The sequence below is a fragment of the Microtus pennsylvanicus genome, chromosome 2 (assembly GCF_037038515.1).
Source record: "Microtus pennsylvanicus isolate mMicPen1 chromosome 2, mMicPen1.hap1, whole genome shotgun sequence".
NCBI lineage: Eukaryota > Metazoa > Chordata > Mammalia > Rodentia > Cricetidae > Microtus > Microtus pennsylvanicus.
This window is the reverse complement of record NC_134580.1, coordinates 122,443,255-122,470,112: the sequence shown is the minus strand read 5'-3', so window position 1 is coordinate 122,470,112 and position 26,858 is coordinate 122,443,255. Positions and strand designations below refer to the sequence as shown.

The 26,858-nt window shown below is 44.5% G+C and overlaps 1 protein-coding gene across 1 annotated transcript in view; it reads right to left on the bottom strand.

The window, feature by feature from the left end:
- Positions 1-26,858, bottom strand: part of Slc24a3 (solute carrier family 24 member 3) — a 474,476-nt gene that overhangs the window by 120,901 nt on the left and 326,717 nt on the right. Inside the window, exons 4-5 of the mRNA XM_075962364.1 lie at positions 5,936-6,010; positions 365-449 (exon numbers count right to left, since the gene is read on the bottom strand). Coding sequence (XP_075818479.1) covers positions 365-449; positions 5,936-6,010 — 160 coding nt within the window. The remainder of the gene's footprint in view (positions 1-364; positions 450-5,935; positions 6,011-26,858) is intronic.

The window sequence follows — 26,858 nt, the reverse complement described above, 5'->3', positions numbered from 1 at the left end:
ACACAGACCAAAGCCCGCCTGGTTGCAGTGGTCTAGCTGCAGTCCAAGGAGAACTTAAAGGACATTTCCTACTTCCAGACTATGCTCAGGATCCACAGGAAGTAGCTAGCCATTGGGAAGAGCTTTGGAGCCCAGAGGGCAGACTGTCCCTTAGCTTCCCCTTAGCACTGGCTCTGGGTCAAGGACAAGTTCACATGCAGGAGAATTATTGAATGAACACAGTAAAGTGAGATGCTCTGCTTGGGGGGTCTGTGAACTTCATTTTTTTGTTAATGGCAGACAACCCAAATCCGAGGGCCTTCTTCCCCACAGTCCTTTTCTCTCACGGAGGGAAGGGCTGAGATATCCGTCTAATGTCACCTACCTATGACCGACGTGAACAGCTCTGGGGCTGAGCTGCCTGCCGCCATGAATGTGGCTCCTGCCACATCTTCACTGAGGTGGAGGCGCTGTGTGCAGGAACAAAAACAAGACAGGTGAGTTGGGATTTTACCTGGGCATACATGTGACTGTGACTCCCCAGGTCCTAAGCTCTGGGACTTCAGAGGGACCCAGGGGCGGGGTTCAGTCCCTTGCATGGTCCTCCATTCAGAGATTGGCAGTTTCTGCAATCTGCTCACCAACCTCACCTGCAGAATCAGCAGGTTACAAGACTTCATTAGCCAGAAGGCTCTACAGAAGATTTGGGGTCCACAACCCAAATGCACCCAGGGGCTGTTGTGCCAATGGCCAGGAGAGTGGAGTGGGGGTTAGGAACAGCGTGGGCATGGTGGGTGGTCATATCCTTTCTGACGGCAGCTCTGCTCTGCTCCCTAGCTGTTGGAAGACACTCGGATGCTAGAAGAGATGTATATAATCTAGATCAGCATGCAAAGACCATGGCCACTGCAGAGCTTCGGCTACCTCAAGCTCACAGTGGCCCGCTTTCAAGCCTGTAACTGTGCCTCAGGAATCACTCTCCTAAAGCTCAGTCCCAACCCTTGACCTTCAAACTCCTGGTGTCACATCAGAAGAGATGCCTTGAGATTGAATCGAAAATGGTGCAGCCCCAGATCTTTGGGACACTTCTCATTCCTCAAGTCACCCTGTGTATTAAGGCAGAAGCTGGTTCTCAGGAACCCAAGACGAATGCACGTTGGTGGCTGGCTGGTGTGTTTAGCTTTCTGTCATTCCACCATATGTCAGAAAGTAAGCTGCTGGCTGTTGATAAGCACCCGGTTCCCTTCTGGCATCAGGGCAGAGAATTCCAGTTTCCAATGCCAGCCTCTTCTTGTTCTCGGTGGTACAGGTGGCTGCACTTCTCTGCTTGGCCACAGAGAGGCAGTATGGACTCGGAGGAGTCTCTGAAAGGAGTCTCTTTGGGACCCTGGGTTCCTTGGCTCTGTACTCACAGTTAAGGCTCACATGGGTACTGAAGAGATTCTGAGATGGTACTTCACCACTAAAAGCTGTGGCTGGTGGGGAAGCCCTGGGCACTTGAGTCTCAGTGGGTGGGGATGGCCAGAAGCCAGCTTGACACCGGAATCAGGAATCTAGGAAGCTCTGCTCCCTAGAAAGACCTGAGTTGCCACACTTCCCTCCCGAGCTCTACTGGCTGGTTTTCATGGTTGCTTATGAAGCTTGGCCTTATGTCTGGTTTCTCTCTTGCTTCTAGATCTCTTTCTTTCTCTCCCTCCTTCATGCCTAATTCACTCTGATCTGGCAATGCCTCGCTGGACTCTGAGAATCACTAGTCACAAAGCCCTCTTGGCTCTGCATTGCTAGTTGCTATATGAGAGGGAGGGGCGGAGAGAGTCTTCCTTAGCTTCATTCTGAGCAGAGAATAATTCCTGCATTCCCTGGCCACAGCTGGACACCCTGGGCTCCCTGTGAACAACAGGTCCTGTGGTTCCCATTTAGGTTCAGTGGCTCAGGCAGTCTCTGTCTTTTCCTGAAATGCTCTGTCAGCAAGACCTCTCCTCCAGACCTTTGGGCTTTCCCTCCATATAGCCCTGACCTGGTACCATGGCAGCATCCATCACTTGCTCCCTTCTCTCTGCACCAAGTCTCCACCAGATTCATGCAACCCTCTGTGAATACAATCAGCCTTTGAGATCAATAGGGATTAGTTCCAGGAATGCCTCCTTCCCTGCAGGACCCAGATACTCAAATCTAAGCACTATTCACGTTTCATATAAAACAGTGTAGTGTTTGCATATAACTTATATACATTCTCCCATATATTGCAAATCACCCCTACATTGCTCACAATTCCTAATACAAGGTCAAGGCCACATCAACTACTGTATTATCCAGGGTATAACGATATGGAGGAAAGTTTTCATACTGATGAAACTTAAAAGAAATGTTTGATCCAAGGCTGAATGCTCGGATGTGAAACCTGCATACAGAAGGTGGAGGTTTCATTTTATCAGTGGTCTGCAAGCTCATAGATCACTAGGGCACATAGCTTGGCTGGCACAGAGCCTAGTTCAGTGTTTACGGTACTTGAAGCAGGGCCTGCCCCTCTTCCACAGCCCACATGGCCCTAAAGCCTTCCTACTCTTGACATTCAGTCCTCATTTGTGCATAAGCTCTAACCAACCTAAGGTCTCCAGCAATGCCACGTTCCTCCACTTGCTGAGTCTCTGAAACATCCCCTCCCCTGTTTGTTTTGGTGTAGCAGAATCACAGGGTCTATCTTTGGCACACAAAGGACTTCTCCACATTCTAACACTTTTGTATGTTCCATGATGTAACGTCGTAGCCAAGATTTGGTGACTTATCTGACCTGTTGCTGGCATTCTGGGTCATCATATTGGCATTCCTTTCTTCTCCCTGACCAACAATTTTCCTGACTCAAGCTGGAACCCTTCCCCTCTGCCTCAGCTATGATTTATTGAGTAATGTGGATTTCTTTCTAGAATCATTTTTTTTTTTACCAAAGTCCAAATAACATCCCCTCTGAGCATCTCCGTTTAGCGCCAGAGTTAGTCTGGGGGCAAGCACCGAGCACACAGTGTCACCTCTCTATGAAGAGATTAGGGGAACAAAGATTGTATGAAGAGTCCCAGGCTAGGAAGTCCTGCCAGGCCACCATGGGTGGTCCTGCATCACGGCCCCCATCCTGTGAAAGGAAGGAGATTCAGGGACATTTGAGTATGAGGCTCTCAGAGACATAAACCTGGGACCTCCAAGGAGATACAAACTCTATCCTCATCCTACAGACAGGCCATTTTCTCAGCAATCAGCATGCCTTTAAGTCCATGGAGCTGTACGCATGGAGACAGGCATGTGGCCTGGCATGCTTCTTGTAACTTATTTTGCCTCTAAAGCTGGATTTGGTTGGGAATGGATGCACCTCATCTGCTTTGTTCCTCCCTAGACAGCTGTGGATCTTAGAGGTGGAGCCTGTTCTGAGGATACCTGATAGACATTGTTGCGGAATTACAACAGGTATGACGGTGACCCAGCGGTAAGCTCAGACTGACATGGGCTCAGATCATGACTCCACTCTTAAACGGCTGTGTAACTTGGGGCAGGTACTTTAAGTCTCTGAGCCTCGGTTTCTTGATTTCTAGAGAGAAGCTGACTGTGGTCACCTGGCAGAGTTTAAGACATGGTTAGGGGATGGCCACAGTCGCACTGACTTAGCAACACAGCCAGTTTCCTGCACCCTGGGGACCCAGGAAAAATAGCATCTTTATCCCATTAGACATTCTCTTTCCTTCTTAGCTTTTTTGTTAAAGGCACACTCCACTGTCTTCTGCTCGGCTAGTGTTTGATTGCTTTTTTTTTTTTCCTAGAAAGACATGCATGTTCTCAAAGTTTCTGTGGGTTTCCTCAATGGAGGGCCCAGGTTGATGTCTGTATTTATATTAATAGGACAAATTAAATACCTCTGCTATTAACAACAAACAGGTCACATGGAAAGAGGCAGAATAATTTTGCGTTGCATAAGAATAAAGTACCGACTGATGGTAAGTGGGTCTTCTGTATCCTCGACTACTGACTCAACTAATCGGGGGTTGAAAGTACTCAAGGAAACAAAAACAATACAAACGTGTATTTTTTCTAGACATGCACCAGCTTTTTCTTTATCAGTTCTCTCTGAAAAGCATAAGCCACAGATATTTATGTAACTCTGACATTGTACTAGGCACAGTCTAGAGTTAGTCAAAACATGACAGTCCTCCACGACTTTCGGAAGAGAGTTGAACAGTCATGGATTTGGAGCCAATCTGCATAGATTGACTGAGGGATCACAAATGCCCCCACTACAGGGCTGAACGCCCCCACTACAGGGCTGAATACCCCCACTACAGGGCTGAACGCCCCCACTACAGGACTGAACGCCCCCACTACAGGGCTGAATGCTCCCTTGGCTTTGACATAAGACGAGCCTGTTCCTGGGCTGCATCACTGTGACAATCACATCCGCACTAGAGAACGGTGCATTCCAGACACCACCCTCATTTCCGTAATCTACTGTCACTGCAGAGAGGAACACACGCCTATGACCTATCCAGAGATACGGTGCAATGACTGTTCATTTCTAAACACAAAAGAGAAGAAATGTCCAGAGTTTGGAAGAAACTGCCTAGGTCAGTAATCTTCCAAGTGAGACCTGCAGACTAGCATCCTCAGCCTTACCCAAGACCTGATTAGAAAGATAGATTCTGAATGCCTTCTCCATTGGTCTTTGGGATCTACTGAATCAGGTGCTGTGGGTGGAGCAAGAAGGGGCCACAGGGCTTGATGGCTACTGGATTTGCAGGTAGGACACGTGTCTGGGAGACTGCCTTCTGAAAACTCAGATAATGAATTAAACACGGTACGTAAAAAAAATCGCAAAGCTTGCATGTAAGAAAGAGACATTTCAGGACAGACAGCAGGATGATACCAGCAAAAAATGAGAGCTTTCTAGGTAGGGTGAACATTGAAGAAGCCTTTTTAGGTTTATTTATTGCATGTGTTTGTGTGTGCACATTGCATGTGCATGTGCTTGTGTGTGCTCCCACATGTGTGCATGCCTATGTGCAGGTGAAGATGCCAGGGCACACACGTGGAGGCCAGAGGACAACTTGCTGGACACGATTTTCTGCTTCCACCATATGAGGCCTGAGGGTTGAACTCAGGGAGTCAGGCTTGGTGGCAAGTACTTTTACTGACTCTACTGAGTCGTCTTGTTGACCCCTGAATAAATTTTTTTGAGTCTGCTCTTCACAGCCTGGCAGTGGTTGTGCTAATGTGAATAATGTGTAATGATTTTCACCCAGTTCTCTTGCCCCAGCACCTGCCAGGCCTCCACCCCAGAGCAGAAACAGAGAGTTAAGCGTGAGGGAAGCATGTAGTGGTGGTAGCTGCCTACCCTAACAGGATCCCAGAGGGAAGAAGGCAATGGAAAGGATAGGGAGCAAGAAGCAGCAGAATTGAAAACAAAAATGTGGAGGAGCAAAACACAAAGTATGACCCCCCCCATGCCTGGGGTGTCAACTGTGGGTTTAACAGCCAGGGGACCAAAATTATTTGAAAAAATATTTGCATCTGCAAGGAACATAGCTTTGAGCTTGTCCTTTCCCCCTAAACGACCCAGTGCCACATCTGTCTCCACAGGATTTACATCACCATCATAAAGTACACAGGAGGATGTGTGTGGGTTGTTTGCAAACACTACCCCTTACGACACACATTTTACACTCTGGAGCATCCACACATTATGTTGCTGCAGAACATTCTGGAAGTATCCCCACTAACAGTGGGTTAAAGTCAGACCATCCCCTGGGTTACCAAATGCCATGCAGACTGAGCTAGCACTGTCTTTTTCTCCCAGGCTGCGGGTGCTTACATTTGAGACTCCCCGGGGCCTCAGGATTGTGGAGAAGAGGCTAGAACATGGCAGGACAGAGTCCTCATCCCAGCCCTCCACAAACACCGGGAATGTGCCCCCACATACCTCACAGATCTTTTCCAAGGATGGGACGAAGAAATCATCACACACGATGGCGAGAGCATAGAACATGTACATGGCCTGGAAGAAAGGAGAGAAGAAAGACTTAAGAATCAGGCAGAGGCAAGGGGAAAGGGCTGGATCATTGTCTTCTCCAATTAATATCCCCTGTTAGCATACATTTAACATCTTATTCAGAGTAAGTACAAAGTCTCTGCAATTGCCAAAAGACTTGTGGCCTGTCTTTAGCTTCATCTTTGACCTCTCTACCCACTCATTGCCTCTTATCCCCCCTTTTAAGCTCCAAGAAGATGGTGGGCACCAGCTTCAGGGCCTTTGCACTTGCTGCTGCTTCTACTTGGAACATCCTTTCTCTCAGATAGGCTTTCGGATGCCCACCTGACTCCCTGCCCACCTTTTTCTTTATACCCTCCTATCTTGACTTTTTTTTTATTTTGGTAAGTTATAGGTTCACTCTATTAGTCTGCTGCCAGTTTCTACCACCAGAAGTTCTTGAGGATATGAACTTCCTCTTGTAATTACGTCCTCAGGAGTCACCCCAAGGCAGGCCTGAAAGCAGGATTAGCTGACCACATCCCAGTGAGCTTACTTACTACCTCGTCTCTGTGCAAACTTGCTTCCACATTGTGGTCAGCTATCACTAGAACATCCCTAGAATCTCACCTTCTAGCCAGAGGTGGTCCTTTTTTTTATTCAAGGCACCACCTCGAAGCAATGAACATTTAGTTGGATTCCAGTGTTGACCACCCAACACACAGCTCTCTCTTCTTCAGGGGACCCTAGCACCATCACATATTCGTAGTGTCTCAGACAGAAAGTGTCCCGCCCTTTCTCCAGGCTTACTGATTGGCCAGTCATCGTGTAGTATTCCTAGTAGAGGTGACTATTGGTTTAGAGGTAGGCATGTGACTTAAGCTCATCCAATCAGATGAAAGGAAAGAGTTACCAACTTTCTCACCCTCTGCTGCTAGCTGTGCACAGGTCACAAGGGGTTCTTAGAGCTGGGAAGCAGCAGAGTTCTCAGTGCAACCATGGAGTCACAGGTTATATGGCATTAGAGCCCATTGTGACTCTGGACTTCATAGCATTGCTGGGGTAGTTTGATTTAGAATTTTCCAGTATTTGTAGCTTAAACTGTTTGCCGGTACCTGCTCAATTTTCAGGATCTTTGTGAGTAGATTCATTGCTGTCTTCTAGCATATTTTCCCATTGATTACTACTACCACGGGGCACAAGCATAAGACCGAGGCCAGCTACCAGAACATGCCATTTCTTGTCACAAAGTGATAAGTGGGCGGGGAGCTTGTATAAGGGGCCAAGAGATTAATAGAGAGTATAAATACCCCCCAAGCCTGTAGCTTCCAGAGGTCGCAGTCATACAGAAGAGAGCCTGATAATGATACATTAAGAAGCTGAATCAAGAAATGCAACAAGTACATATGTACACACACACACACACGCATGCACGCACACATGCATGCACGCGCACATGCACGCCTAACAACATCCTGTGAACACTTGTCATAGCTCAGTTTGAAACCAAGTAGACGTTTGAATTTCATGAGCCAATGCTTTCCTTTTGCACCCAGCCTGCTAGTGGAGTTTTTGTTGCCCACAGCTTTCCGTCCTGGGGCCTCCTGCTGCAGTCCTATCTAGAAATGATCTCAGGCTTTTTGACTCTTGGCCAGTGCACTAATTTCGTCCCCTGCGTCCCTTTGTATGCACTTGACTTCTTTCCATGCGTATGTGTTTGCTCTCTCCCACAGGACAGGGAGATTCTCAAGCACAATGTAACGCTCCATTCTGTGGAAATGTTACACGCAAGCACAAAGATGATGTGTCCTAAACTGCAGACTCTACTAGATTATCAACACCCAGCAAAACACACCACAGGGGATGGGCAGATTGGCTGTGAGTCATCATTCGGAGCAATGCTGTCAAGAGAGACTATGTGAATGTACATTCAGTGATCAGAAAATACATCTCCACGCCACTGGTCTATGGAAATGTTCAAAATGACAGTCTCTCTTTTGTTAACTTCTGTAGGTGATTGTGTGGACCAACTCACATACATGAGTACATTTGCATATGAATTGGTCCTGCTGTCAAGGTAACAGCTATGTTTCTTCTTTAGAATCAATCTACCTGTATTTTATAATCATTAGCCACATTTCCCCCCTTTCACCCTAAATTTGCATTTCTTGTGTGATTTGTGTAGGTGGTAGGAAATTTTAGAGCTAATTTTTTTTTATACTTTGCTAACCTCTGAGAAGGCCAGGAAGAGTGTACCCAGAGAAGTCTCTAAAATAATTTTTTTATTACTTGATATATTCATAATCTACATAAAATCATTTGCCCATGGCATTTTTGAATATGTCAAACAAGAAAATGAATGCTGTATTTTACAGCACTCTGGATCTGCCAGAAATACATCTCCAAACTGTAATAGACTCCAACCTTCTCTTGTTGTGTGTCTTGGCTGATCCAGTGACATGCAGGTTTTAACATTATCCTTGAGAGGACATCCAAATTAAGTAATTGAAATACAGAGCAACACATCTGTGGATTAACCAAGACCTAACTAAGCTGTCTATCACTGACACAGTCAGCTCACTGGAGCAGCTGGTGCTGCTTAGAAGTCCATACGCCCTCTCAGTAAGAGCATGTTCCCATATTAAGTATTGATCTCGTTTCAAGGCAAGAACCTCCATCCAATATTGTAACACCCATGCTCGGGCTGGGATGAGAAATGAACAGAGCTGCCAAGCTCTCAGTGATTTCGAGGGTGATGACTATGGAAAGCCACGCTGATTTCGGTCCACAAGACAGGGTGAGGCAAGGTGGGGGGGGGACCCACTGTCAATCATGCTATGACAAAGCACATCAGGGGATGCTATGAAGCCCAAGAGGAGGCGCCTTGCCTGTTCTAGGGCACTTTATGGCCTCTCTTTCTCTCTCTGTATGTGTATGTGGTGGGAGATTACGTCTGTGGTTATCATCTCCTGTATATCTCTCCCACGAGGCTCACAGGAAAGCAGGTTCCCACGAGGAAAATAAACCAAATGCACAAACTAAAAAAACAAAGGACCCAAACAAAGGCTCAAAGTCTAGAAGTATGGTGCAGAACTCTTACAGGAAGTGTGGCATCTATAGGGCTGCACAAATCTCTGCAAAAGACTAAAGGACTTTTAGATTCATTTGTCCAGGCCTACATTTCCAAGGGATAGAGGATATCACCGAAGAGGAAGAATAACATTTGCCACTAGGTGCGATCCCACCCTATGTCCTTCACAGAACTAGCTCCCTTAGTTCTTCTGGTACTTGTGGGAGCCAGGAAGTCCCTGGGCCCATTTCTCAGACGACACAGGGAGATACAATGAACAAATACGCAAGGCTTGTATTGAACTGCAGTCTCCTCCACCCTTCTCTGAGCCCAGCTCTTTCTATCCAGGTCGGTTCTCACTCATGCTGTCTCTGACCCTTCTGATTTCCAGCTCACCTTCTGTTTTTCTGTCTATCCAACCACGCAGAAAGAGAAACATGAGTCCCAGCCATCTAATCTGGGGGTGCCCATCAGAATCGCTGATACTCCTTAGTGCTATTTCTTTTATAAGGTTTGCTGTAAAATACGAGAGAGATCTGAAATCGGAACAAGCCAAGGAGAGGTCCGGAGCAGAGATGAGTGTGTCTAGCGAAGGGGCAGAATCCTCTCTAGAGCTTTAGCTTGAGTCTGAAGAGCACAGGGTTTTCTCTCAGAGTCGGGGAGAGCTGTCAGAGTGGGAATTTCCATGTTGGCACTGGTTGTGCATAGTCTGGGAGTATGAAGGAGTTTTGCTCATGTATCTAGCTTCCTTGTTCCTGAATGGCAGCCGTATCTGTCATGTATTTGTCTCTGTCAGGTTCCAGGCCGGGCAGGTACAGAATGACTTCTGTTAAGTGAATGGAGCCCAGCACAGCTGGTGTCACCACTGAAATCTAGCAGAAGAAATGTCTGGAGCCTGAGACGGGAAGGGCCACGTCAACTCTCAGATATGATACTTCCACAATGCATGAATTCAAGGAATCCTTCTTACCCTATGTAGCCTCCAATGGGAGACACGTCGGTGTGCCACACAGGTGGCTTACACGGTTGTTCTGGGAAGTACATGGGGGAAATGGTGAAGGTGCCTGGGTGCAGTGACACATCTCATAGACCATGATCACTGTTGCAGCAGAGGCTCTGATGTGGGGACATGGCCAAGCTAGCCAGCCCTCTGGGGACAAGACCCATCTAGCAGTGCCTTCACTCTACTTGTTCTTGCCAAGTCTGTCAGAGACCAGGTGACAAAGAGAAAACTCTCTAGTACAGACCAGCTGCAACTGACCAAACCCAACTCAAGTTCAACAAAATCAACTGAGGATATTTGAGTCAAGTTGTGTGTGTGTGGGGGGGGGCAACAGACACAGATAAGGTAAGAAAGATAGTCACAGTGAACACAAAATCGTGACTGATTACTGAGAAGACAGACTTTAAAATTTCTTAAGAGACAAAATGACAAAGAAGAAATTCCAGGGGCAGTGAAGTCCACAGGCTTTCCTTTCCACTGACATAATATCCATATGCTTAAAGAATATACCACTCAGAGACCACCAAAAATGAATTTGTGCCAAGCACGTCAAACTTTAAACTTTAAGGAGTTCTTTGTTTATTAATTTAACATTATCGTGTTAAATTAAAGGCCATCAACTCAAAGCCCGATGGCCTGGCTGAGTCACTATCCTTGGACAAACAAGAATGATCTGAGGTCAGGTTTAGAGAGCAGAGGTTGCCGGGCGGTGGTGGCGCACACCTTTAATCCCAGCACTTGGGAGGCAGAGGCAGGCGGATCTCTGTGAGTTCGAGACCAGCCTGGTCTACAAGAGAGAGCAGAGGTTTAGTGGCTCCCCTAACCTCAAGCAGAGAGGATCACAGAGTTGAGTTCTGTAATACGGTTACACTGTGGGTTGCCCATTCACGGGATATTCATGTTCTAATCTCATGAGTACAACGCCAATGCTGTGCTGATTAGTATCGTGAGCTTTTCTAGTATCCCCAGAACTAGCCATGGCCGTATGACATGACTTTGGCCAATGAGACTAAAACATAGATCCAATTCAAGCCTCCTTCTTTTCTTGCTTTAAATTTTAATCTGACGTATGGAATGACAGCAGTCATTGTGTAACCATATGGTAACAAGCACAATGATGTATACATACCAACATGGTAAGGGGAGGCAAGACCCAAGGGTACGAGCAGCCACCAGAACCAGTGTTCTTTGTACTTTGTTCTCTATGTGAGCGATGGAACCCCCTTTGTTTCAGTCCCCATTAGCTGAGGTTTCCATCACTGCAGCCATGTTTCTCCCTGTCTTACATGGTGGACAGGTGCTTTGCTGAGCAGGGGAAGTGAAGGAGGCTGGAGGAGTCCCCATAGAAGAGGTGGCTCCTGAGCTGAAAAATTTAAAGATAAGTTCTGCCTCATCAGACGATTTCAAAGTTGACTGGGACTAATAAAATCAGAGAACCGGAGGGTGGAGAGACAGCTTGGGAGGTAAGAGCATTTGTCATGCAAGCATGAAGAACTAGGTTTGTATCCCAGAGCTCACATAAACAGTCAGGTGTGGTATGTGCTTGTAAGTCATGCTATGGGCATGAAGGTAGATTCGGGGTGTGGGTAGGAGCAAGGCAGGAGAACCACGGGGTGTGGGGCAGAGGGGGGGAGGTTGTTGACTGCCAGCTTCTCTGCAAGATCAGCGGGAAAGTGATAGAGCCAGCCATGGCGCCTCCCCCTCTGGACTGTGTGTGTACTTGTATACACATGTGAACATGTCCATGCTCACTCATACACTCACAAACATATCCTGCCCCTCCACACACACACACACACACACACACACACACACACACACACACACACACACCAGCACCAACAGCAATAACAAAAACTGAGGAACTTTGGTTACAGTAGTTAAACTTAAGAAAATGCCCAACATAACAAGAGATATTTGTGGATTGTGACTTAATGGGGCTGAACGGGCTGTAGCTGAAGTGCTGATATCTATAAGTGTTTCTGAATCGTGGAGAAAATGTATCTGAGCAGCGTGACTTTCACCCTGCTGTTTTATGTGGCAGCTACAGTCAGCGGATTTCACAGATAATTTCCTTTTACTACAATCATCTGCCCTCCTGTCTCTGTCTTTTCGATTCCACGAATGAAGAACTGGGGAACACTTCATAGGACAGGTCTGTGGAGCTCTTGCCTGGCTAGAAATTATCCTAACCCTCCCAGGAACTGTGGTTCGCTAATAAAAAAAAGTAGATTTTTCTTCCCCGCTTCTGGTTTAAAGTGCTCATAGGATTGGGGTTTGAAAAGGAAAATGATTTCTTTTAAAGGTGTTTTCTTGGGGCTGGGGAGATGTCTCGGTCAGTAAACGTGTCTGCTGTGCAAACACAGGACCTGAGTTCAGATCCCCAGCAAGTATGTAAAAGGTCGCACATGGCAGTGCATGTCTGCTGTCTTAGCACTGGAGTTAGTGTGTGTGTGTTTGTGTATGTGTGTGTGTGCGCGCGCGTGCGCACGTGTGGGGCAGACAGGTGGAGTCCTGGAGCTTCTTGCCCACCAGCCTAGCGAATCGGTGAGTTCTGAGTTCAGTGACCTTGCCTCAAATGATAAGGTGGAGAAGGCTGGGAAAAGATATCCGACACTGACCCTTAGCTTCCACTTGTTTGTGCACACATGTATACGCATACCTGCATATTTATATGCACATACTCATATGTCCATGTAATACACTCTATGCATAGACATAAAAATAAATAAGATCATTTTCTCATAACAAGCGTTGTGTCTCTTGGCCCCATGAAGCTATAGTAGAACCCATCCTGTATCCACTGTTGACTCAGGGACTCTAGTGACCACAGACAGACAGACTTAGCCTCACAGAATAGATGCAAGTTCCACACAGGAGGGCCAGGGAAGGGGTCTGCAGGGAAGGAAAATTCAGCTGACGGACACTGGTGTTCCTTCCTCACCTTACTGTATTCTTTAAGCATATTTTACAACACCACTTATTTTCTGACATCAGAACCTGCTTAAGTGTAGAAAAAAAATGCTGGGTAGCCCTCAAGTAATAACCTTTTTGTCACCTGTTTTGTTATTTTATTTTAACTTTATTTATTTTACATCCTCACTACAATTTCCCTACCCAGCTCCTCCCATTTGCTTCCCCCTCACCTCCCCACCCCAATCTATTCATCCCCTGTTTCTGTTCAGAGAAGGGCAGTTCTCACATGGATACCAATAAAAGAGGACATATCCAGTTGTAGTAAGACGAAGAACCTCTCCTTGTATTAAGATTGAGCAACAAAACCCTCAGTGCCTAACTCCTTCATGTTCTGGGTAGGGTAACTAGGTGACCAGTTCCCAGATGGATGGAGTGTCACACGCCCAGAGGGGTTGGATGCCTGCTCATGTACCACTCTTTAGCACCCTTTCTTTCCTTGATCCCACTTCCTAGTCTCCAGTGACATCATCATATACCACAAATAACCATTTATATTCAAATCTTTGTCTCAAGGTTGTTTGCAGACAGCCCAAATTAAAGCAAAAGGGAAGTGAGGTAAGGGAGATTGTGGGAGGAATAAAAACACAAGGGGAAGTCGAGGTGGGCCACTGTCAGAAACAAGGCCTTCCTAAAGTCTGGAGGGCTCTTCTGAATGTTGCCTGTAGTAACTAGTCAGCTGGCATTGGGAGCTCTTTAAAGCCATTCAGGGCATTGGACATTGCTGTTGCACTTCAATAAATGAATGTCTAAATGCACTACAATAAATGAATAGATAAACACACTATAATAAATGAATGTCTAAATGCACTACAAGAAATGAATAGATAAACACACTATAATAAATGAATGGATAAAGAAACGAATAACAAGACCCTCGGCTGTATTTGAGTCTGCTCAGTGTCACGGCATCACAAGTCATATGTTGGGGAGCATGGAACCCCCTTTCTGGTACTCTCCACATTGGAGAAGCTCTCTTCTTGCTGCTTGCTCATGGCTTAGGCCAAGGTAAGAGCTCCTCACTACTGCAAGGTTCTGAACACTCAAAGATTTTTTTTGTTGATTGCCTTATCCCTGCCAGGGTCCTTAAGAGCCAGGAGGAAGCAGGGATGAAATGTCCAACCTTTCTTTTCACCTCCCCTCTTCCCATCCTGTCTTTTACTGTGTAAGGACTCAGAACCCAAGCTAATTGGCATCACTATGGTAATGGCTTGCGTGCCCTAGCAGACTGGCACCCTGACCTTAGGTTTGGACAGCTAGTTAGAAGCCATAAGAACTTTCTCAGGATAGAACCACCACCTTAACTGTGTATCTTTAGTATGTCCAAACTACTCCCAGAGGATGTGTTTGCAATAGTGTTGATGAGCTACATTGGACCAGCCTGGGAATATACCCAGATCCTTCCTGAGATGGGAACAAAGGACTAACAAGCTGGATCGTGTGGGTTGGTTAGGGTCCAGCCTCGAACCAAGTGTGTAAACGAATAAGTCAACAGTCCTGATCTGTATGGGACATACATTCTTACTTCCACTTTGCTGCTTAGCATCTAGTCTAGCAAATTAAGAGACCCACACTTCCTCTTAAAGCACTTCCAACTTCACACTTCAATGACAACGCATTAGAATAATTACTAGATAATCACTATGGACTTTTAAGTAGAAGATTCAAAACCTTTCTTGTCAGGCAATTAGCTTGGCTGGGCACAAGGACTCCTCTTTCTCCTCTGGTTGATGCTGGCTGGCTTAAAATTCAGGGAGAGTCCAGAGAAACTGATCACTCAGTGCATGGCTTCTGTTCTCACTATGTCCTTGCAATCTGTTTGGCCGGTGTGATCTTAAGAAGCAATCAAGGTTCAAGAGGAAAACAGCCCTAAACCTCTCTACTTAAGCCCTCTCTCTTGATAGAGAGGCACTTTGAGGTGTTCTCATGCTTAAGGAGAAGGATGGACTTTCTGCAGTTTGTAGATGCTGACACCAGCATTAGGAGATGCGGCTGCAAGGTGGACCAGTATAATCTAACCAGGCATTCAGTTACCCTCCCTTGGGCTTAGAGAAAGCAAGAATCAGTGCTGCAAACAGGAACTCTGGAGAGCATCTGAAGGCACACAGAGGTGGAGCACACTAGCACACAGGAGAAAGGAAAGCTGAGGCTAGAGAGCTTATGAAGCCTACTGGACGAGAGCTGTATCACTGAGTTTTTACAGTTCTTGCTTATGTGTTACAAAACCAGAATAGAGGGCACTTGCTGGCCGAGTACTGCTCTTCCTTACTGTCGGGAAGTTAGAGGAGGAACGATGGTACCACAGTCACAAAGCAGGAGGATGCCACACTCACAAAGAAGGGATCAGAAGCCTGGCTCATTCTTCAGGTGTACAACACTAGGTATTTCACCTTACTAGGCTTTCATTCTTTCCTTGTCTGTAAAATGTGGGGAAAATGTTTATTATCTGCCTTGCTTGGTGGTTTTGAAACTATATAATGCATGTCAAATTCTTAGAGTAATAGCTAGAACACTGCAAGCATTCAAAAGATGTCAGTATTGTTGATGAGGGAGGACATTATTACCTTAATATTTTAGAAAAGTGGAGCCCCTAGAGTAGAAGAGAGTTTGAGAAGTGTTTGTATTCTTCTCTATACTCCCTTTCCTCACAAGGAAAGACCAAGAGGCTTGTTGCTCTCTAGTTGTGGTGGCTCCTACCATAGGGGCAACCACACATGAGTGAATGGCTTGCCAGAGAGTTCGGTTTCTTTTTTCTCCTTTGTCTCATAAAAGTTGATGCCCATCCAAAGAAATCCGGCCCAAGTTTCACATTCCAACAAATACATGATTTAAGAGTCCCCAGTGGTCAACGGAGATGGCCAACTCCATGGTAAAATCTAACCCATCCTGGATCCAATGTTAATTGCAACTGAGAAACAGATGGTGTCTAAATCTAGATCCATCTGCTCCACATCTGTGGGATGTTTTCCCAGAGGAGAAGACAGAGCTGTGGCCAATTTCTAGTTTGCTCCAAGAAAGATTGGACTCTTGCATTGAAGAAATCATCTTCCTTGTCAAGATAAGATTTTCTCTAATCTAAGTAACCACAGAAACACTCGGTCAGACATGGAAGCAAGGTGAAGTCAGTGGAACACAAATCGTTACCATAGCCCAAGACACTGACGATGAGGGAGGAAAGTGTGCAAAAATGACTGCTCTACCAGTCTGGCACACGCTCCTTGCCCCACCCCCTTATTATTATATATATTATATATTACATATTATATTATATAATGTTATATTATTAATTTTGATAATTAAGGAGTTTGGGTGGGGAAAATTATTTCATTAGATTCTATTACTGATACCAATATTACTTAAGAACAACAGTGTAGGACTCTTCCTTCTTTGAAACGATCTACTAATTGATGGACGAATGACTGTCTTGATTACTGGAGGGAGTGTCATGTCATGCCTTATTTAATGGACACTAAAGCTGTCGTCTCTTAACAATTACATTTTTTCAGCAAGTTTGGACAGACAAGGATTGGTATCTTTGACTATGGCTCTTGGTAAGTACTGGGGACAGATGGGTGATAATCCAAGACTTGAAATGTTGCATGATATGCGGAGCCTATGTACCTCTTGGGCCATTTCGGACAATGGAGAGCTTCCCACCTCACCTATGGTTCTGCTTTTCTGCTTAAGGCTTCCACTAGTGCTCTAGAATGTCCCTCAGTTCATCTCTGGGGGAGTCTAAATGTGTCTATGTCTTAAAAACCTAGAGACAATTATGAGCACAGTGAAGTGAGAGTCGGTGAATCAGTGATCCAGTCTTCTTAGCCCTCATTGGGTGAGCTCCAAGTTGTGGTCTGTGGAGAGTGTGCCCCAGAGAGTTCTTAGTGGGACTGAGTCCAGTTCCCCATAGCTAGCCAGCTATTTAATTTCCCCTTTGTTGGCTTCCCTTTTCTTCCTCTCTTTGTCTCTTTTCCTTTAATCTCTCCAATTTGATTTATGGAGATTAGTTTAAATAAACAAGCTTTATGTGATGGTGTGCTTAGATCAGTTCATGAAGAGTCAATCATAAAATTTTCAGGAATTTTGTTAGTTGGTATAACCTCAATACCTTGAAGTTGGCATGTTGTATTTATGTCCTGGAAATTTACAAAAACTAATAATTAGGGCTTTTAAGCAAGTATTAAGTCTTTAAGGAGAGCTAGTACTTATGTATTTGCTAGCACACTCCTGTCTTTGTCCAAGTCCTTGTCCAGAGTTTGCAAATTAAGAGTGTCAGGAGCAAGTGGAGTCATTTCCCTGGAGAGAATTAGAAGTTTCCAGGGTTATTACAAACATTTCTTCATGGGGTAAAGATTAGTGATTCTAAGTGCAGAGAGCCGTAGAAGACTGTTGACTCTTCGGTTTAGAATTAAGTGAGCAGGAAGGTAAATTAAAAAGAAGAGAGAGATGCTAGGAGTTCTTGCCACTAGAGCATCCCTGGAGAAGAGAACATACAAGAAAACATTTATGACCTTGAGTTGCACAAAGACTTATTAGATAGAACACAGAAAAGAAAGCACCAGGAAAGAAAAAAAAAGATTGATAAAACAAATCAGACCATGCGAAACATAACAACACAACAAAATGAAACCTCTGCTCTTTAGAAGATCCTAAGAAAATGAAAAGGGAAGGCTATGAAGTGGAGAGAACAGTAGTGAAATGTGTGTCTCATGAAGTACTTACATCTGCCACACACAGAGATCACTGATGAGTTCAAAACAAGCACACAATGACAAGCGAGCCAGACATTTCAGCAGACACATCCTGGAAGGAGACAAATGGAGGAGAAAGAGGCTAACAAAGACACACTCAAAACCATCAGTCATGAGGGAAATGTAAATCAAAGCCACACAGAGCTAACGTTAGAGACTCAGCAAGAGCAAGACTAACAAGACTCAAGTATGGTGGCACATGCGGAGTTGTGACCTGGAGGATAGCCTGGGCTAATAGCAAAACTGTCTCAGAACAACCCACTCCAAATAAACATGTAAATGAATACACAAATACTGATCATACAGTCATGCCAAGTATTGGTGGAACTGGTACAGCCTCAACTCTCATATGTTGCTAATTCATTATACAAAGGTTCAGTCACATTTTTAAGTGGTTTGGAAGCTTTTCATAGAACTCAGCATATATGTACACACCATTCCCAATGCTTGCCTTAAAGACAGGAAAACATTTGCACACAATACTGTATATGAATGCTCATAGCAATTTTATTCATAACCCAGATGTCTTCTAACTAGTGAACAGGCAGGCAAACCTCACACACACACATAGCATTGAACTCTGCTCAACAATAAAAAGGAACAAACCCTGCTCTTCCACATTAACATGTGCACACAACAATACATTTGGATCTCAAAAGTAAGGAAATGTATCCATATCCCATATTCACAGTAATAACACTAAACATTTATCACATCAGGTACCATTCCACTTACTAAACAACATCCATCCAACTACAAGAAACCAGAGGACGGTAACTCTTAAGGTCACAAAAACAGGTCAGGATGTGTCAGGGATTAAAGGAAACGAGTCACAGTGACTTAAATGCGTTATGGAATCGTGGGTTGGAGCAGAAAAGCAGATCAATGGGGACACTGATGAGAGCTGAGTATGGTCTGTAGACCAGTCCCCAGAACTGTAGCAGAGTCAGTCAGGTCATGATTTTGATCATGATACTATGGTTATTTCAGATGTTAGGATTGGGCCTTAGTAATCAAAGAAATGCAAATCAAAACAACTCTGAGATTCCATCTTACACCTGTAAGAATGGCCAAGATCAAAAACACTGATGACAACTTATGCTGGAGAGGTTGTGGGGGAAAGGGAACACTTCTACATTGCTGGTGGGACTATAAGCTGGTATAGCCCCTTTGGATGTCAGTGTGGTGATTTCTCAGAAAATTAGGAAACAACCTTCCTCAGAACCCAGCAATACCACTTTTGGGTATATATCCAAAGGATGTTCAATTGTGCCACAAGGACACGTGCTCAACTATGTTCATAGCAGCATTGTTTGTCATAGCCAGAACCTGGAAACAATCTCAATGCTCCTCGACTGAAGAATAAATAAGAAAATTGTGGTATGTTTACACAATGGAGTTCTACACAGCAGAAAAAAATGACATTTTGAATTTTGCAGGCAAATGGATGAAGCTAGAAAACATTATTTTGAGTGAGGTAACCTAGACCCAGAAAGACAATTATCATGTGTACTCCCTCATAAGTGGTTTTTAAACATAAAGCAAATAAAACCAGCCTACAAATCACAATCCCAGAGAACCTAGACAACAGTGAGAACCCTAAGAGAGACACACATAGATCTAATGTACATGGGAAGTAGAAAAAGACAATATCTCCTGAGTAAATTGGGAGCATGGGGACCTTGGGAGAGGGTTGAAGGGGAGGGGATAGGTAGGGATGGGAGCAGAGAAAAATGTAGAGCTCAATAAAAATCAATAAAATTTAAAAATATATAAAAAGGATGTTAGGCTTGGAGAGTTACATGAAGGCAATGCCTGAATTCTCTGTACTATTTTCACCAGACCCTAGATTATTTAAAAAACAGTTTCAAAGCCTGTATTTCTGCAGGAAATTATAACTCAATTAAGCTGACTGGAAATTAGTATGTCAGTGTTTCTCAAAGTGACCCAGAGAACCTGATGGTTCTCCAAAGACCCGAGATAAGGAAATGATACAGCCCGGATGTTCCATACTCATTTACCGCCCATCCCCTACCCATGATGCTTTGCTCATGTTCCCTTCCAACATTTAGCTACAAATGTACTCATGCACTATACTGCTCATGGCTTCGTTACAAAAGGGGAATACTAAACATAATAGATCTTAAAACTCCCATGGTACTATATTCCAAAATATTCATTTGGTCTACCTTTCAGAAAGTTTTGGTTTGTCAGGCCAGGAAATACACAGCACACACTGTCTGGGTAGCGAGAGGGAAACACTACTCGGAGGTTGGATTATACTAAACTAGTCACTGGAAACTGAAAAGTTGTCCCAACCTGGAATTGTATCATAAACTTTGTAGAAAAATACTTGTAGAAGTGAGTTACTGTTTTTTTTTTTTTTTAAAAAAGGCCACACTGGCCACTGCAGCAACATTTTTACACTCTAGCTAGTAACAATGCCTCCTTCTCAATGTGACATCATTATCTGGGGTTTGCCAGAAGAAAACCCACACTTATTAAATTACTTAACTCAATGGTGAAATTATTCAGCTGACTCTGAATTCTCTACTAGTTTGGATGTTGGGGTGGGGAAAAAGACAATTTAATAAGACAAGCTGATTATTAACACTGTGAACGGTTTTCCCAGTAGACTACTTTGTTAGCAAGAAAGGAATTTTACTTTGGATTTTCTTAGGCCTAAAATACACTGGGAAATATATAAGCATGCTGGTTAGTTTTGGTCAACTTGTCCCAAGTTAGTGTCACCTGGGAGGAAGGAATGCCAAAAAAAGTGGATTGAAAAATTGCCTCCTCAGATTGGCCTATAGTCAAAAGAGTAGAGGAATTTTTTTGATTAATGATTGATGTGGGAGAGCCCAGCCCACCAAATGTTTGGAAAGATTGGGTGTTTCCAAGCCCTGGGTAGGTGTTCTTGGGTTGTATAAGAACTGGTTATATTAGCAATCCATGAGGAACAAGCCAGTAAACAGTGGTCTTCCATGGCTTCTCTTTGGTTCCTGCCATGATTTCCTTCAGTGACAGACTGTGGACCTGGGATATGAAAGCCAAATAACCGCCCGCCCCCCATCAGTTTCTGGTCAAGGTACTTACTGCAGCAACAGAGAGTAAAAAGAGAGAAGACAGTAAGTAAGAGGTTTTTTTTTTTTTCTTCCAGTGCTGTGGGTTAGACCTGGAGCCTGCAAGCAAGGCAGACAAGATCCCATTAAGAGTTGAATTTCTTGACCCCAAAGTGAACTTTTGGTGTTCCTAATCACTAATTTGACAGTATTTGGAAATGGGGGTCTTTAGACATGATTACATCATAATGGAGAATCACTTAATAATGGGACTAGTGTTCTTATAAAATAAAAAATGATAAGTTCTAATTATGGAGGGAGAGGAAGAGAAATACTGCAGAGAGAAAGGAGAGGCTAAACTGCCCGATTTGTCCTTAATGGTACAGGTAAGGGCAGTCTTTACCCCTCATCAAGAAAAATGTCTCTTCGCAACAGCTGGAGACTATTACAGAAAACCACAACCAATCAAAATGTACTTGTGAGATGCGGTCCCAATGAATACATCTACAGTGCATCTGCATTTAAGCTCAGGGATTGTTTCTGAAGAGGGGGTGGAAAGTTCATAAAAGCCAGCTATCATGGACTTTGCTGTAAGACTGTGTTTCCTAGGAATGTCGGGAGCTACCCCACTAAAGTCTCACCAGCCTGACTGCCTGAACATGAACTGAACAAGGACAACAGACGTGCCAAAGTGATCTGGGAAAGCTCAGGAGGCTGCAATCCTACATGAAGAACTACTGTCAACTCAGAAATTCTGAGTGTTGGAGAAATAATCTTCTCCAGGGAAGAACACACCACTTGGTAATCTAATACCAAGTGGTCAGTCCTGAAACCATACATACAAGTAACATTGTATGGACTTAGCAGGTTGTATTTCTATATTTAGGAATCTATTTGTATATATAAACACACATATGTATGTAATGGCAACTAATGAAAAAAAGGAGGCCACGGATTTGAGTGAAAGCAAGGCTAGATACATGGGAAGGTTAGGAGGAAGGAAAGGAAAGGAGGAAATAATGTAATTATATTATAATCTAAAAAAAAACCAAACCATGTAAAGAAAATATTTAATGCTAAGGAAAGATGCCCAAGAAGCTGCCTGGCCCTCTTTCCCACATGAGAACACATCCAGGCGCTCTTTATGCTGCAGAAAGCCCTTGGTAGACAGGATTTGATGGTGCCGTAGTCTCGAACTTCCCAGTTTCCACAAGAAGAGCTGAAGAAGAACTGAACTTCTGTTCTGTATAAGACACCGATCTATGCTATTTTATTACCAGGACAAGAGCAGGCTAAGCCACATGGCAAGCCTTTCTGCACAGCTCTGTGATTACTACTGTTATTGGAGGTTGAAACACTCTCTGTGATGTTCTAAGTCACGGAGAAGTCCTTTGAAACTCAGAGCTATTTGTTATCTCCTTCCAATTCTTTACAAAATGAATTTTGGAGATTATTTCCCCAAGCATAAAATAAAGGAGCTAACTTTTATGATATCCTTTCCCATACGTTGTCTTCATTTTATGCGTGAGAGGCTGAGGCCCACTGACGAGGGACTTGATATTCCCAAGGGGAGGGAACATGGAGCTGTCACAGCAGACACAGCTTTTCGTATAGTTCTAAACTAGTTCACTTTACAGTTCTGCCTAGAGTAATCCGAGGATGATCTTCTATTGTCCCCAGTTAGCCATCCAGTAATTTTCCCTTTCTGTTGTTGAGACTAACCAATAGGGGAACGATATGGCTATTCTTGAAATATGAATTCAATGGATTGGAAGAAGACAATGCAATTTCCCATCCATCAATTCTCCCTGGTTTCATTTTCCTTTAAGAAATGTCAAGTCACTTCCAGAGTCTCTGAAATAATCTTCTCTTGCTGTCACCATGGAGCCTCTCTGGGATCTCGGGACATTCATTCTTTTGATGACTTTTAGACAGGTGATTTATTTATTAATACCGCAGAACAGGTTCTTCTCATGAGTTACTGAGCTGAAGAATAAGAAAGAGTTTCACTGTATGTTTTTTTTAATGCTATGTTCTTTAGAGGGGGTACATTAATGGCTCTGGTTATTGAGGTGATGACTAACTCAAAGACAGTTTTATAAAACTGTAAAGATTTTTTTAAAAAAAAATTCACCCCTTTATCAACAGGAACAGATACAATGTAACTGAGAGCAATGCTTTGGCAGAGCTGGGAAGGCATCTCCAAGTCCTACCAACTATGGGTAGGATGCTTTGTCCCGCTCTTCTATCCCCTCTCCATCGGGTGGATGGCTTTACAATGTGGACTGGTTGCAGGCTGTTTGGTTTCCCTGCTGGGCTCTCATTCCTTTTGCCATTTGCTCCAATGGTTGACATCCCGAACATCCAGTGAGAAGAAGCACAATTCAGAGCCTACTAAACTCATTACATCTTCCCCTTGTTGTCCTGAGGGCCCTGGGAGATGTTACCTGGGTAAGGGAAAGGAAGGAAGAACCAACCTTTGAGAAGTTATTGCTGTATGTAAGGTGTTGCTTTAGAACCTTGCATGGATCCCTGATGTCACTTGCCTAGGCACCAATTGCCAGGAAGTGAACTCAAAGCATCATGTGACTTTAAGCATCACAACGTTCTTCCTCCTCAACTTCCTCTTCTCCTTTTCCAAATTCTGCTAGAAGCACAGCTAGAGCCAGGCCATTGAGGAGAATGAAAAACAAATTCTGTTTAACATTCTCTTGCTTTTGGGTTTGCTGCTTGCACCAGGGGCCTGCCATCCTGGATAGCAGAACGAGGATAGCCAATATCCTGTCCCTGGGTTGTTTCTTTTGGATCGTATTAGTCTCACTCAAACAATTCCTCTTTGTAGCCAGTGCCATAGGGTTGCTTTCTGCTTTTTCTGAATTATCCTCTTCTTTTCTGAAATCCCATTGCTCTGTACTGAGAACTTTCTGCTATTCTCAGGCCATCCAACCTCTTACCCCACATTCTCTGAAACTCCACCCAAAGGCACACAGACTGTTCCCTCTTTTTTGGATGTGCCCATTTTTTTTATATGTTCTCCGTGTGCATTTCTGAAAACTGCCGCAGACAGACACTTATGTTTCCATGCACCCGCTTGCTCCCAGTCTCAGGTGCTGCCTTTGGCTTCATGAGGCCACTTAGAAGGACTGGAGTTGCTGAAGGGGTGGAGAGCAGCCAGGCCAGCAAAGCCACCCAAATGCTTAGATCAACATGAGTTTTACACATCCTCCTACCATTCTGTTATTAGCTACCGAGTATCGTGATGCCAAGGACATACTGAGGAGGACTGAAGTCTAAAAACCTGGATGAGTTGTTGGTTGAATGACATCATGGCAGCAGAATGGGTTTGATGATTCCCCTAGGTGGATGTGTAAACAGCAACAGGACAGGGGTGGGTTTGACCTACAAAGACGACAAGAGAAGCAGTACCGGAGGTGGAGATCCAGGGATGTGGGAGGAGAGATGCTCATGTTGTTGCATTTCTTCTTCTCTTTGCTCAATGCAGTAAATTAGCAGAACCGGCTCACCATTCTTCCTTGGCCAAAGCTTGAGAATGGGTCAGCCTTGCCTGGCTGTCTAGGGAGGGGAGTACTAGGAACAGGCTAACAGTAAGATTCAGAAAGGGACAGCAAATGGTTTTCCTAGAGGTGGATTTGGAAGGAAATCTCTTAGATGAGAGGTAACTAAATCGAGAATAGTTTGCAGGCAAATATAAGTGCACACAGCACAGGAGGAAGACTGTGCACAGTCAGCAAAAGGGGGCTTCCAAGGTTTTGTTTTTGTTTTTTTTTTTTGAACATTTTGGTATATTCTGAGTCCCAGGAACAGATCTGGCAGCTGAGATCAGCTGTTTTGGTCCTCTAGGGAGTGGAGGGAAGTGGAACGAAGATAATGAGGGGGCTTTTGAAATTGATTTCAGGGTTTGGGAAGGGGGACAGTCTAGAGTGTGTCCCACAGGAGATGGGGGGCAAAAGAGGCTTCTGTGGGCCTGTATCATCCCCCCTCAGGTGGCTCCAGCAGAGGGGCACATGTGCTCTCTGGAGGAGACTGTGGGGGAAAACCTCAGAAGACTCAGGGCACGTTACAGCAGCTCCATCATGGGATTTTCCTATGGCCACCATAACACAACAGAAGGCCATTTAAATACGGGATGGGGGAAAGTGTGAGGAAAGATTTAAAATTAACACCATTTCCACTTTGATTTCTAGGATTTTGATATAGTTGGGATTGATCATTCCACAAGGATCTTGCCCTTTGTCATACCTAAGGTGGTCACCTCCACAGTCATACCTCAGGAGACCTGGCTATTAACAGCTGTTGTGCCCTTGTGTTAATTACTGCTCTCCTTGCTGTGACAAGATTCTTGATAGAACTACAGAAGGGAGAAAAACGTGGAATTCAGGAGCAAGCTGGTGGTTCTGTCTGAGAGGTTATGGAGTCTTTCAGATGATGGGCTTAGCTGCCGTAGGCACTACCTGGAGGAGGGTCTTACTTTTGGTAGTTTTGCTTTCTGGTCCGGCCACCATATAAGAATCCCTGCTGTCACCACAGAACCATCTACCACAGAAACTGGAAATGCCACCCCAAGCCACCTTTCTACAGTTGTTCTGTAGGGCTTTTTGTCACACACAGTGGCATCTGAGAGTCTGAGGCGGGATGATCAAGACCCTTGATTCCTATGCCCTGCTTTATCAAATTATCGGGGTTCATGCTCCAACTTTAACAATTCGTTACCCTCCATTTGGAAACCGTGAGAGCACAGAGGAGCTGTGCTAGTGGAAAGATGGAAGGAGTGGAAGTCAACAGTTCACAAAGGCCATGCACTGCCCCTGGAACTCCTTCCCCACCCTGTGAGATGAGGTCCACAGCCTGATAAAGTCTCAAGACAGAGCTTGCTCGGCCCTGCATGCCCTTCTTCCTCCTTGCTCTTGCTCTCAGACTTCAGAGTCCACTCGGGGCCACTTACCCCCCACTTACCCCCCCACCCCACTGCCTTGTCTTCTCTTAATTACTATCTCTCTTTATTTTTTTTCAATATTGCTCCTTAATTGGCCATAGCTATGAAGGCATTTCCTTTCTCAAGTCGACCTACCGGCACTTTTCCTACCAGGAGCAACAGAAGGGGTCAGCAGGACACAAACTGAAGGGCAATAGTTGTATCTTATATAAGGACAAAAAGACATTGCATTGGTCCTAACCTAATTATGACATTCTGTTAGCAGTTAAATGGAAATAAAAGCAAAAAATGCACCTTTCCTTTTCTTACTTTACATGTACATTTTCACCTGTAACACACACACACACACACACACACACACACACACACACACACACTCACACACACACACACCACATCTTTCTCCAGTTGTGATTTCTTTTGTTAGACACACACCAAGAAGGTAGAATTTCTCTCCATTTCTGCTTGCCTTTTGGTCTCACTTTATGGACTGAGGAAAAAATTTTCAAAACTGCTGCCTTGCAGTCTCCCAGAGAGACTCAGTCTTCTCCCCTCTGAGACCTGTCAAGTTCTACAGCTCTCACCAAACTTCAGATCAAGGACCCTATGTGCATTGCTTGGTGTTCTGAAATGGCTGTGAGTGAAACAAAAGTTTTTCCTCTAAAATGTTCCACCTGTTGTGTAGTTACTTATTTAGAGGCAAGGTCTTGTTCTGTAGTAGCTCTGGCTGTCCCAGCACTTGCAATGTAGTCCAGGATAGCTGTGAATAGTGGAAGAGGAGGACCATCCTTCATGGAAGAGGAGGACCATCCTTCATGGAAGAGGAGGACCATCCTTCATGGAAGAGGGCCAGTCTTAGGCGAAGAGTACTTAGCTAACTGTGCTCTCCTGATACAACTTCAAGCAAGCTCTCAATGACTTCATGATTTAAACTAGCCATTCTAAAAGGCTGTTCATGTTTTCTCACATTTTCTGTTTTGCTCTTTCTCTGTGTGTTATGTTGGTGATATACATATATGTGTTCTTGTGCGTGAAAATGTGTGTGCATATGTGGACACAAGAAGG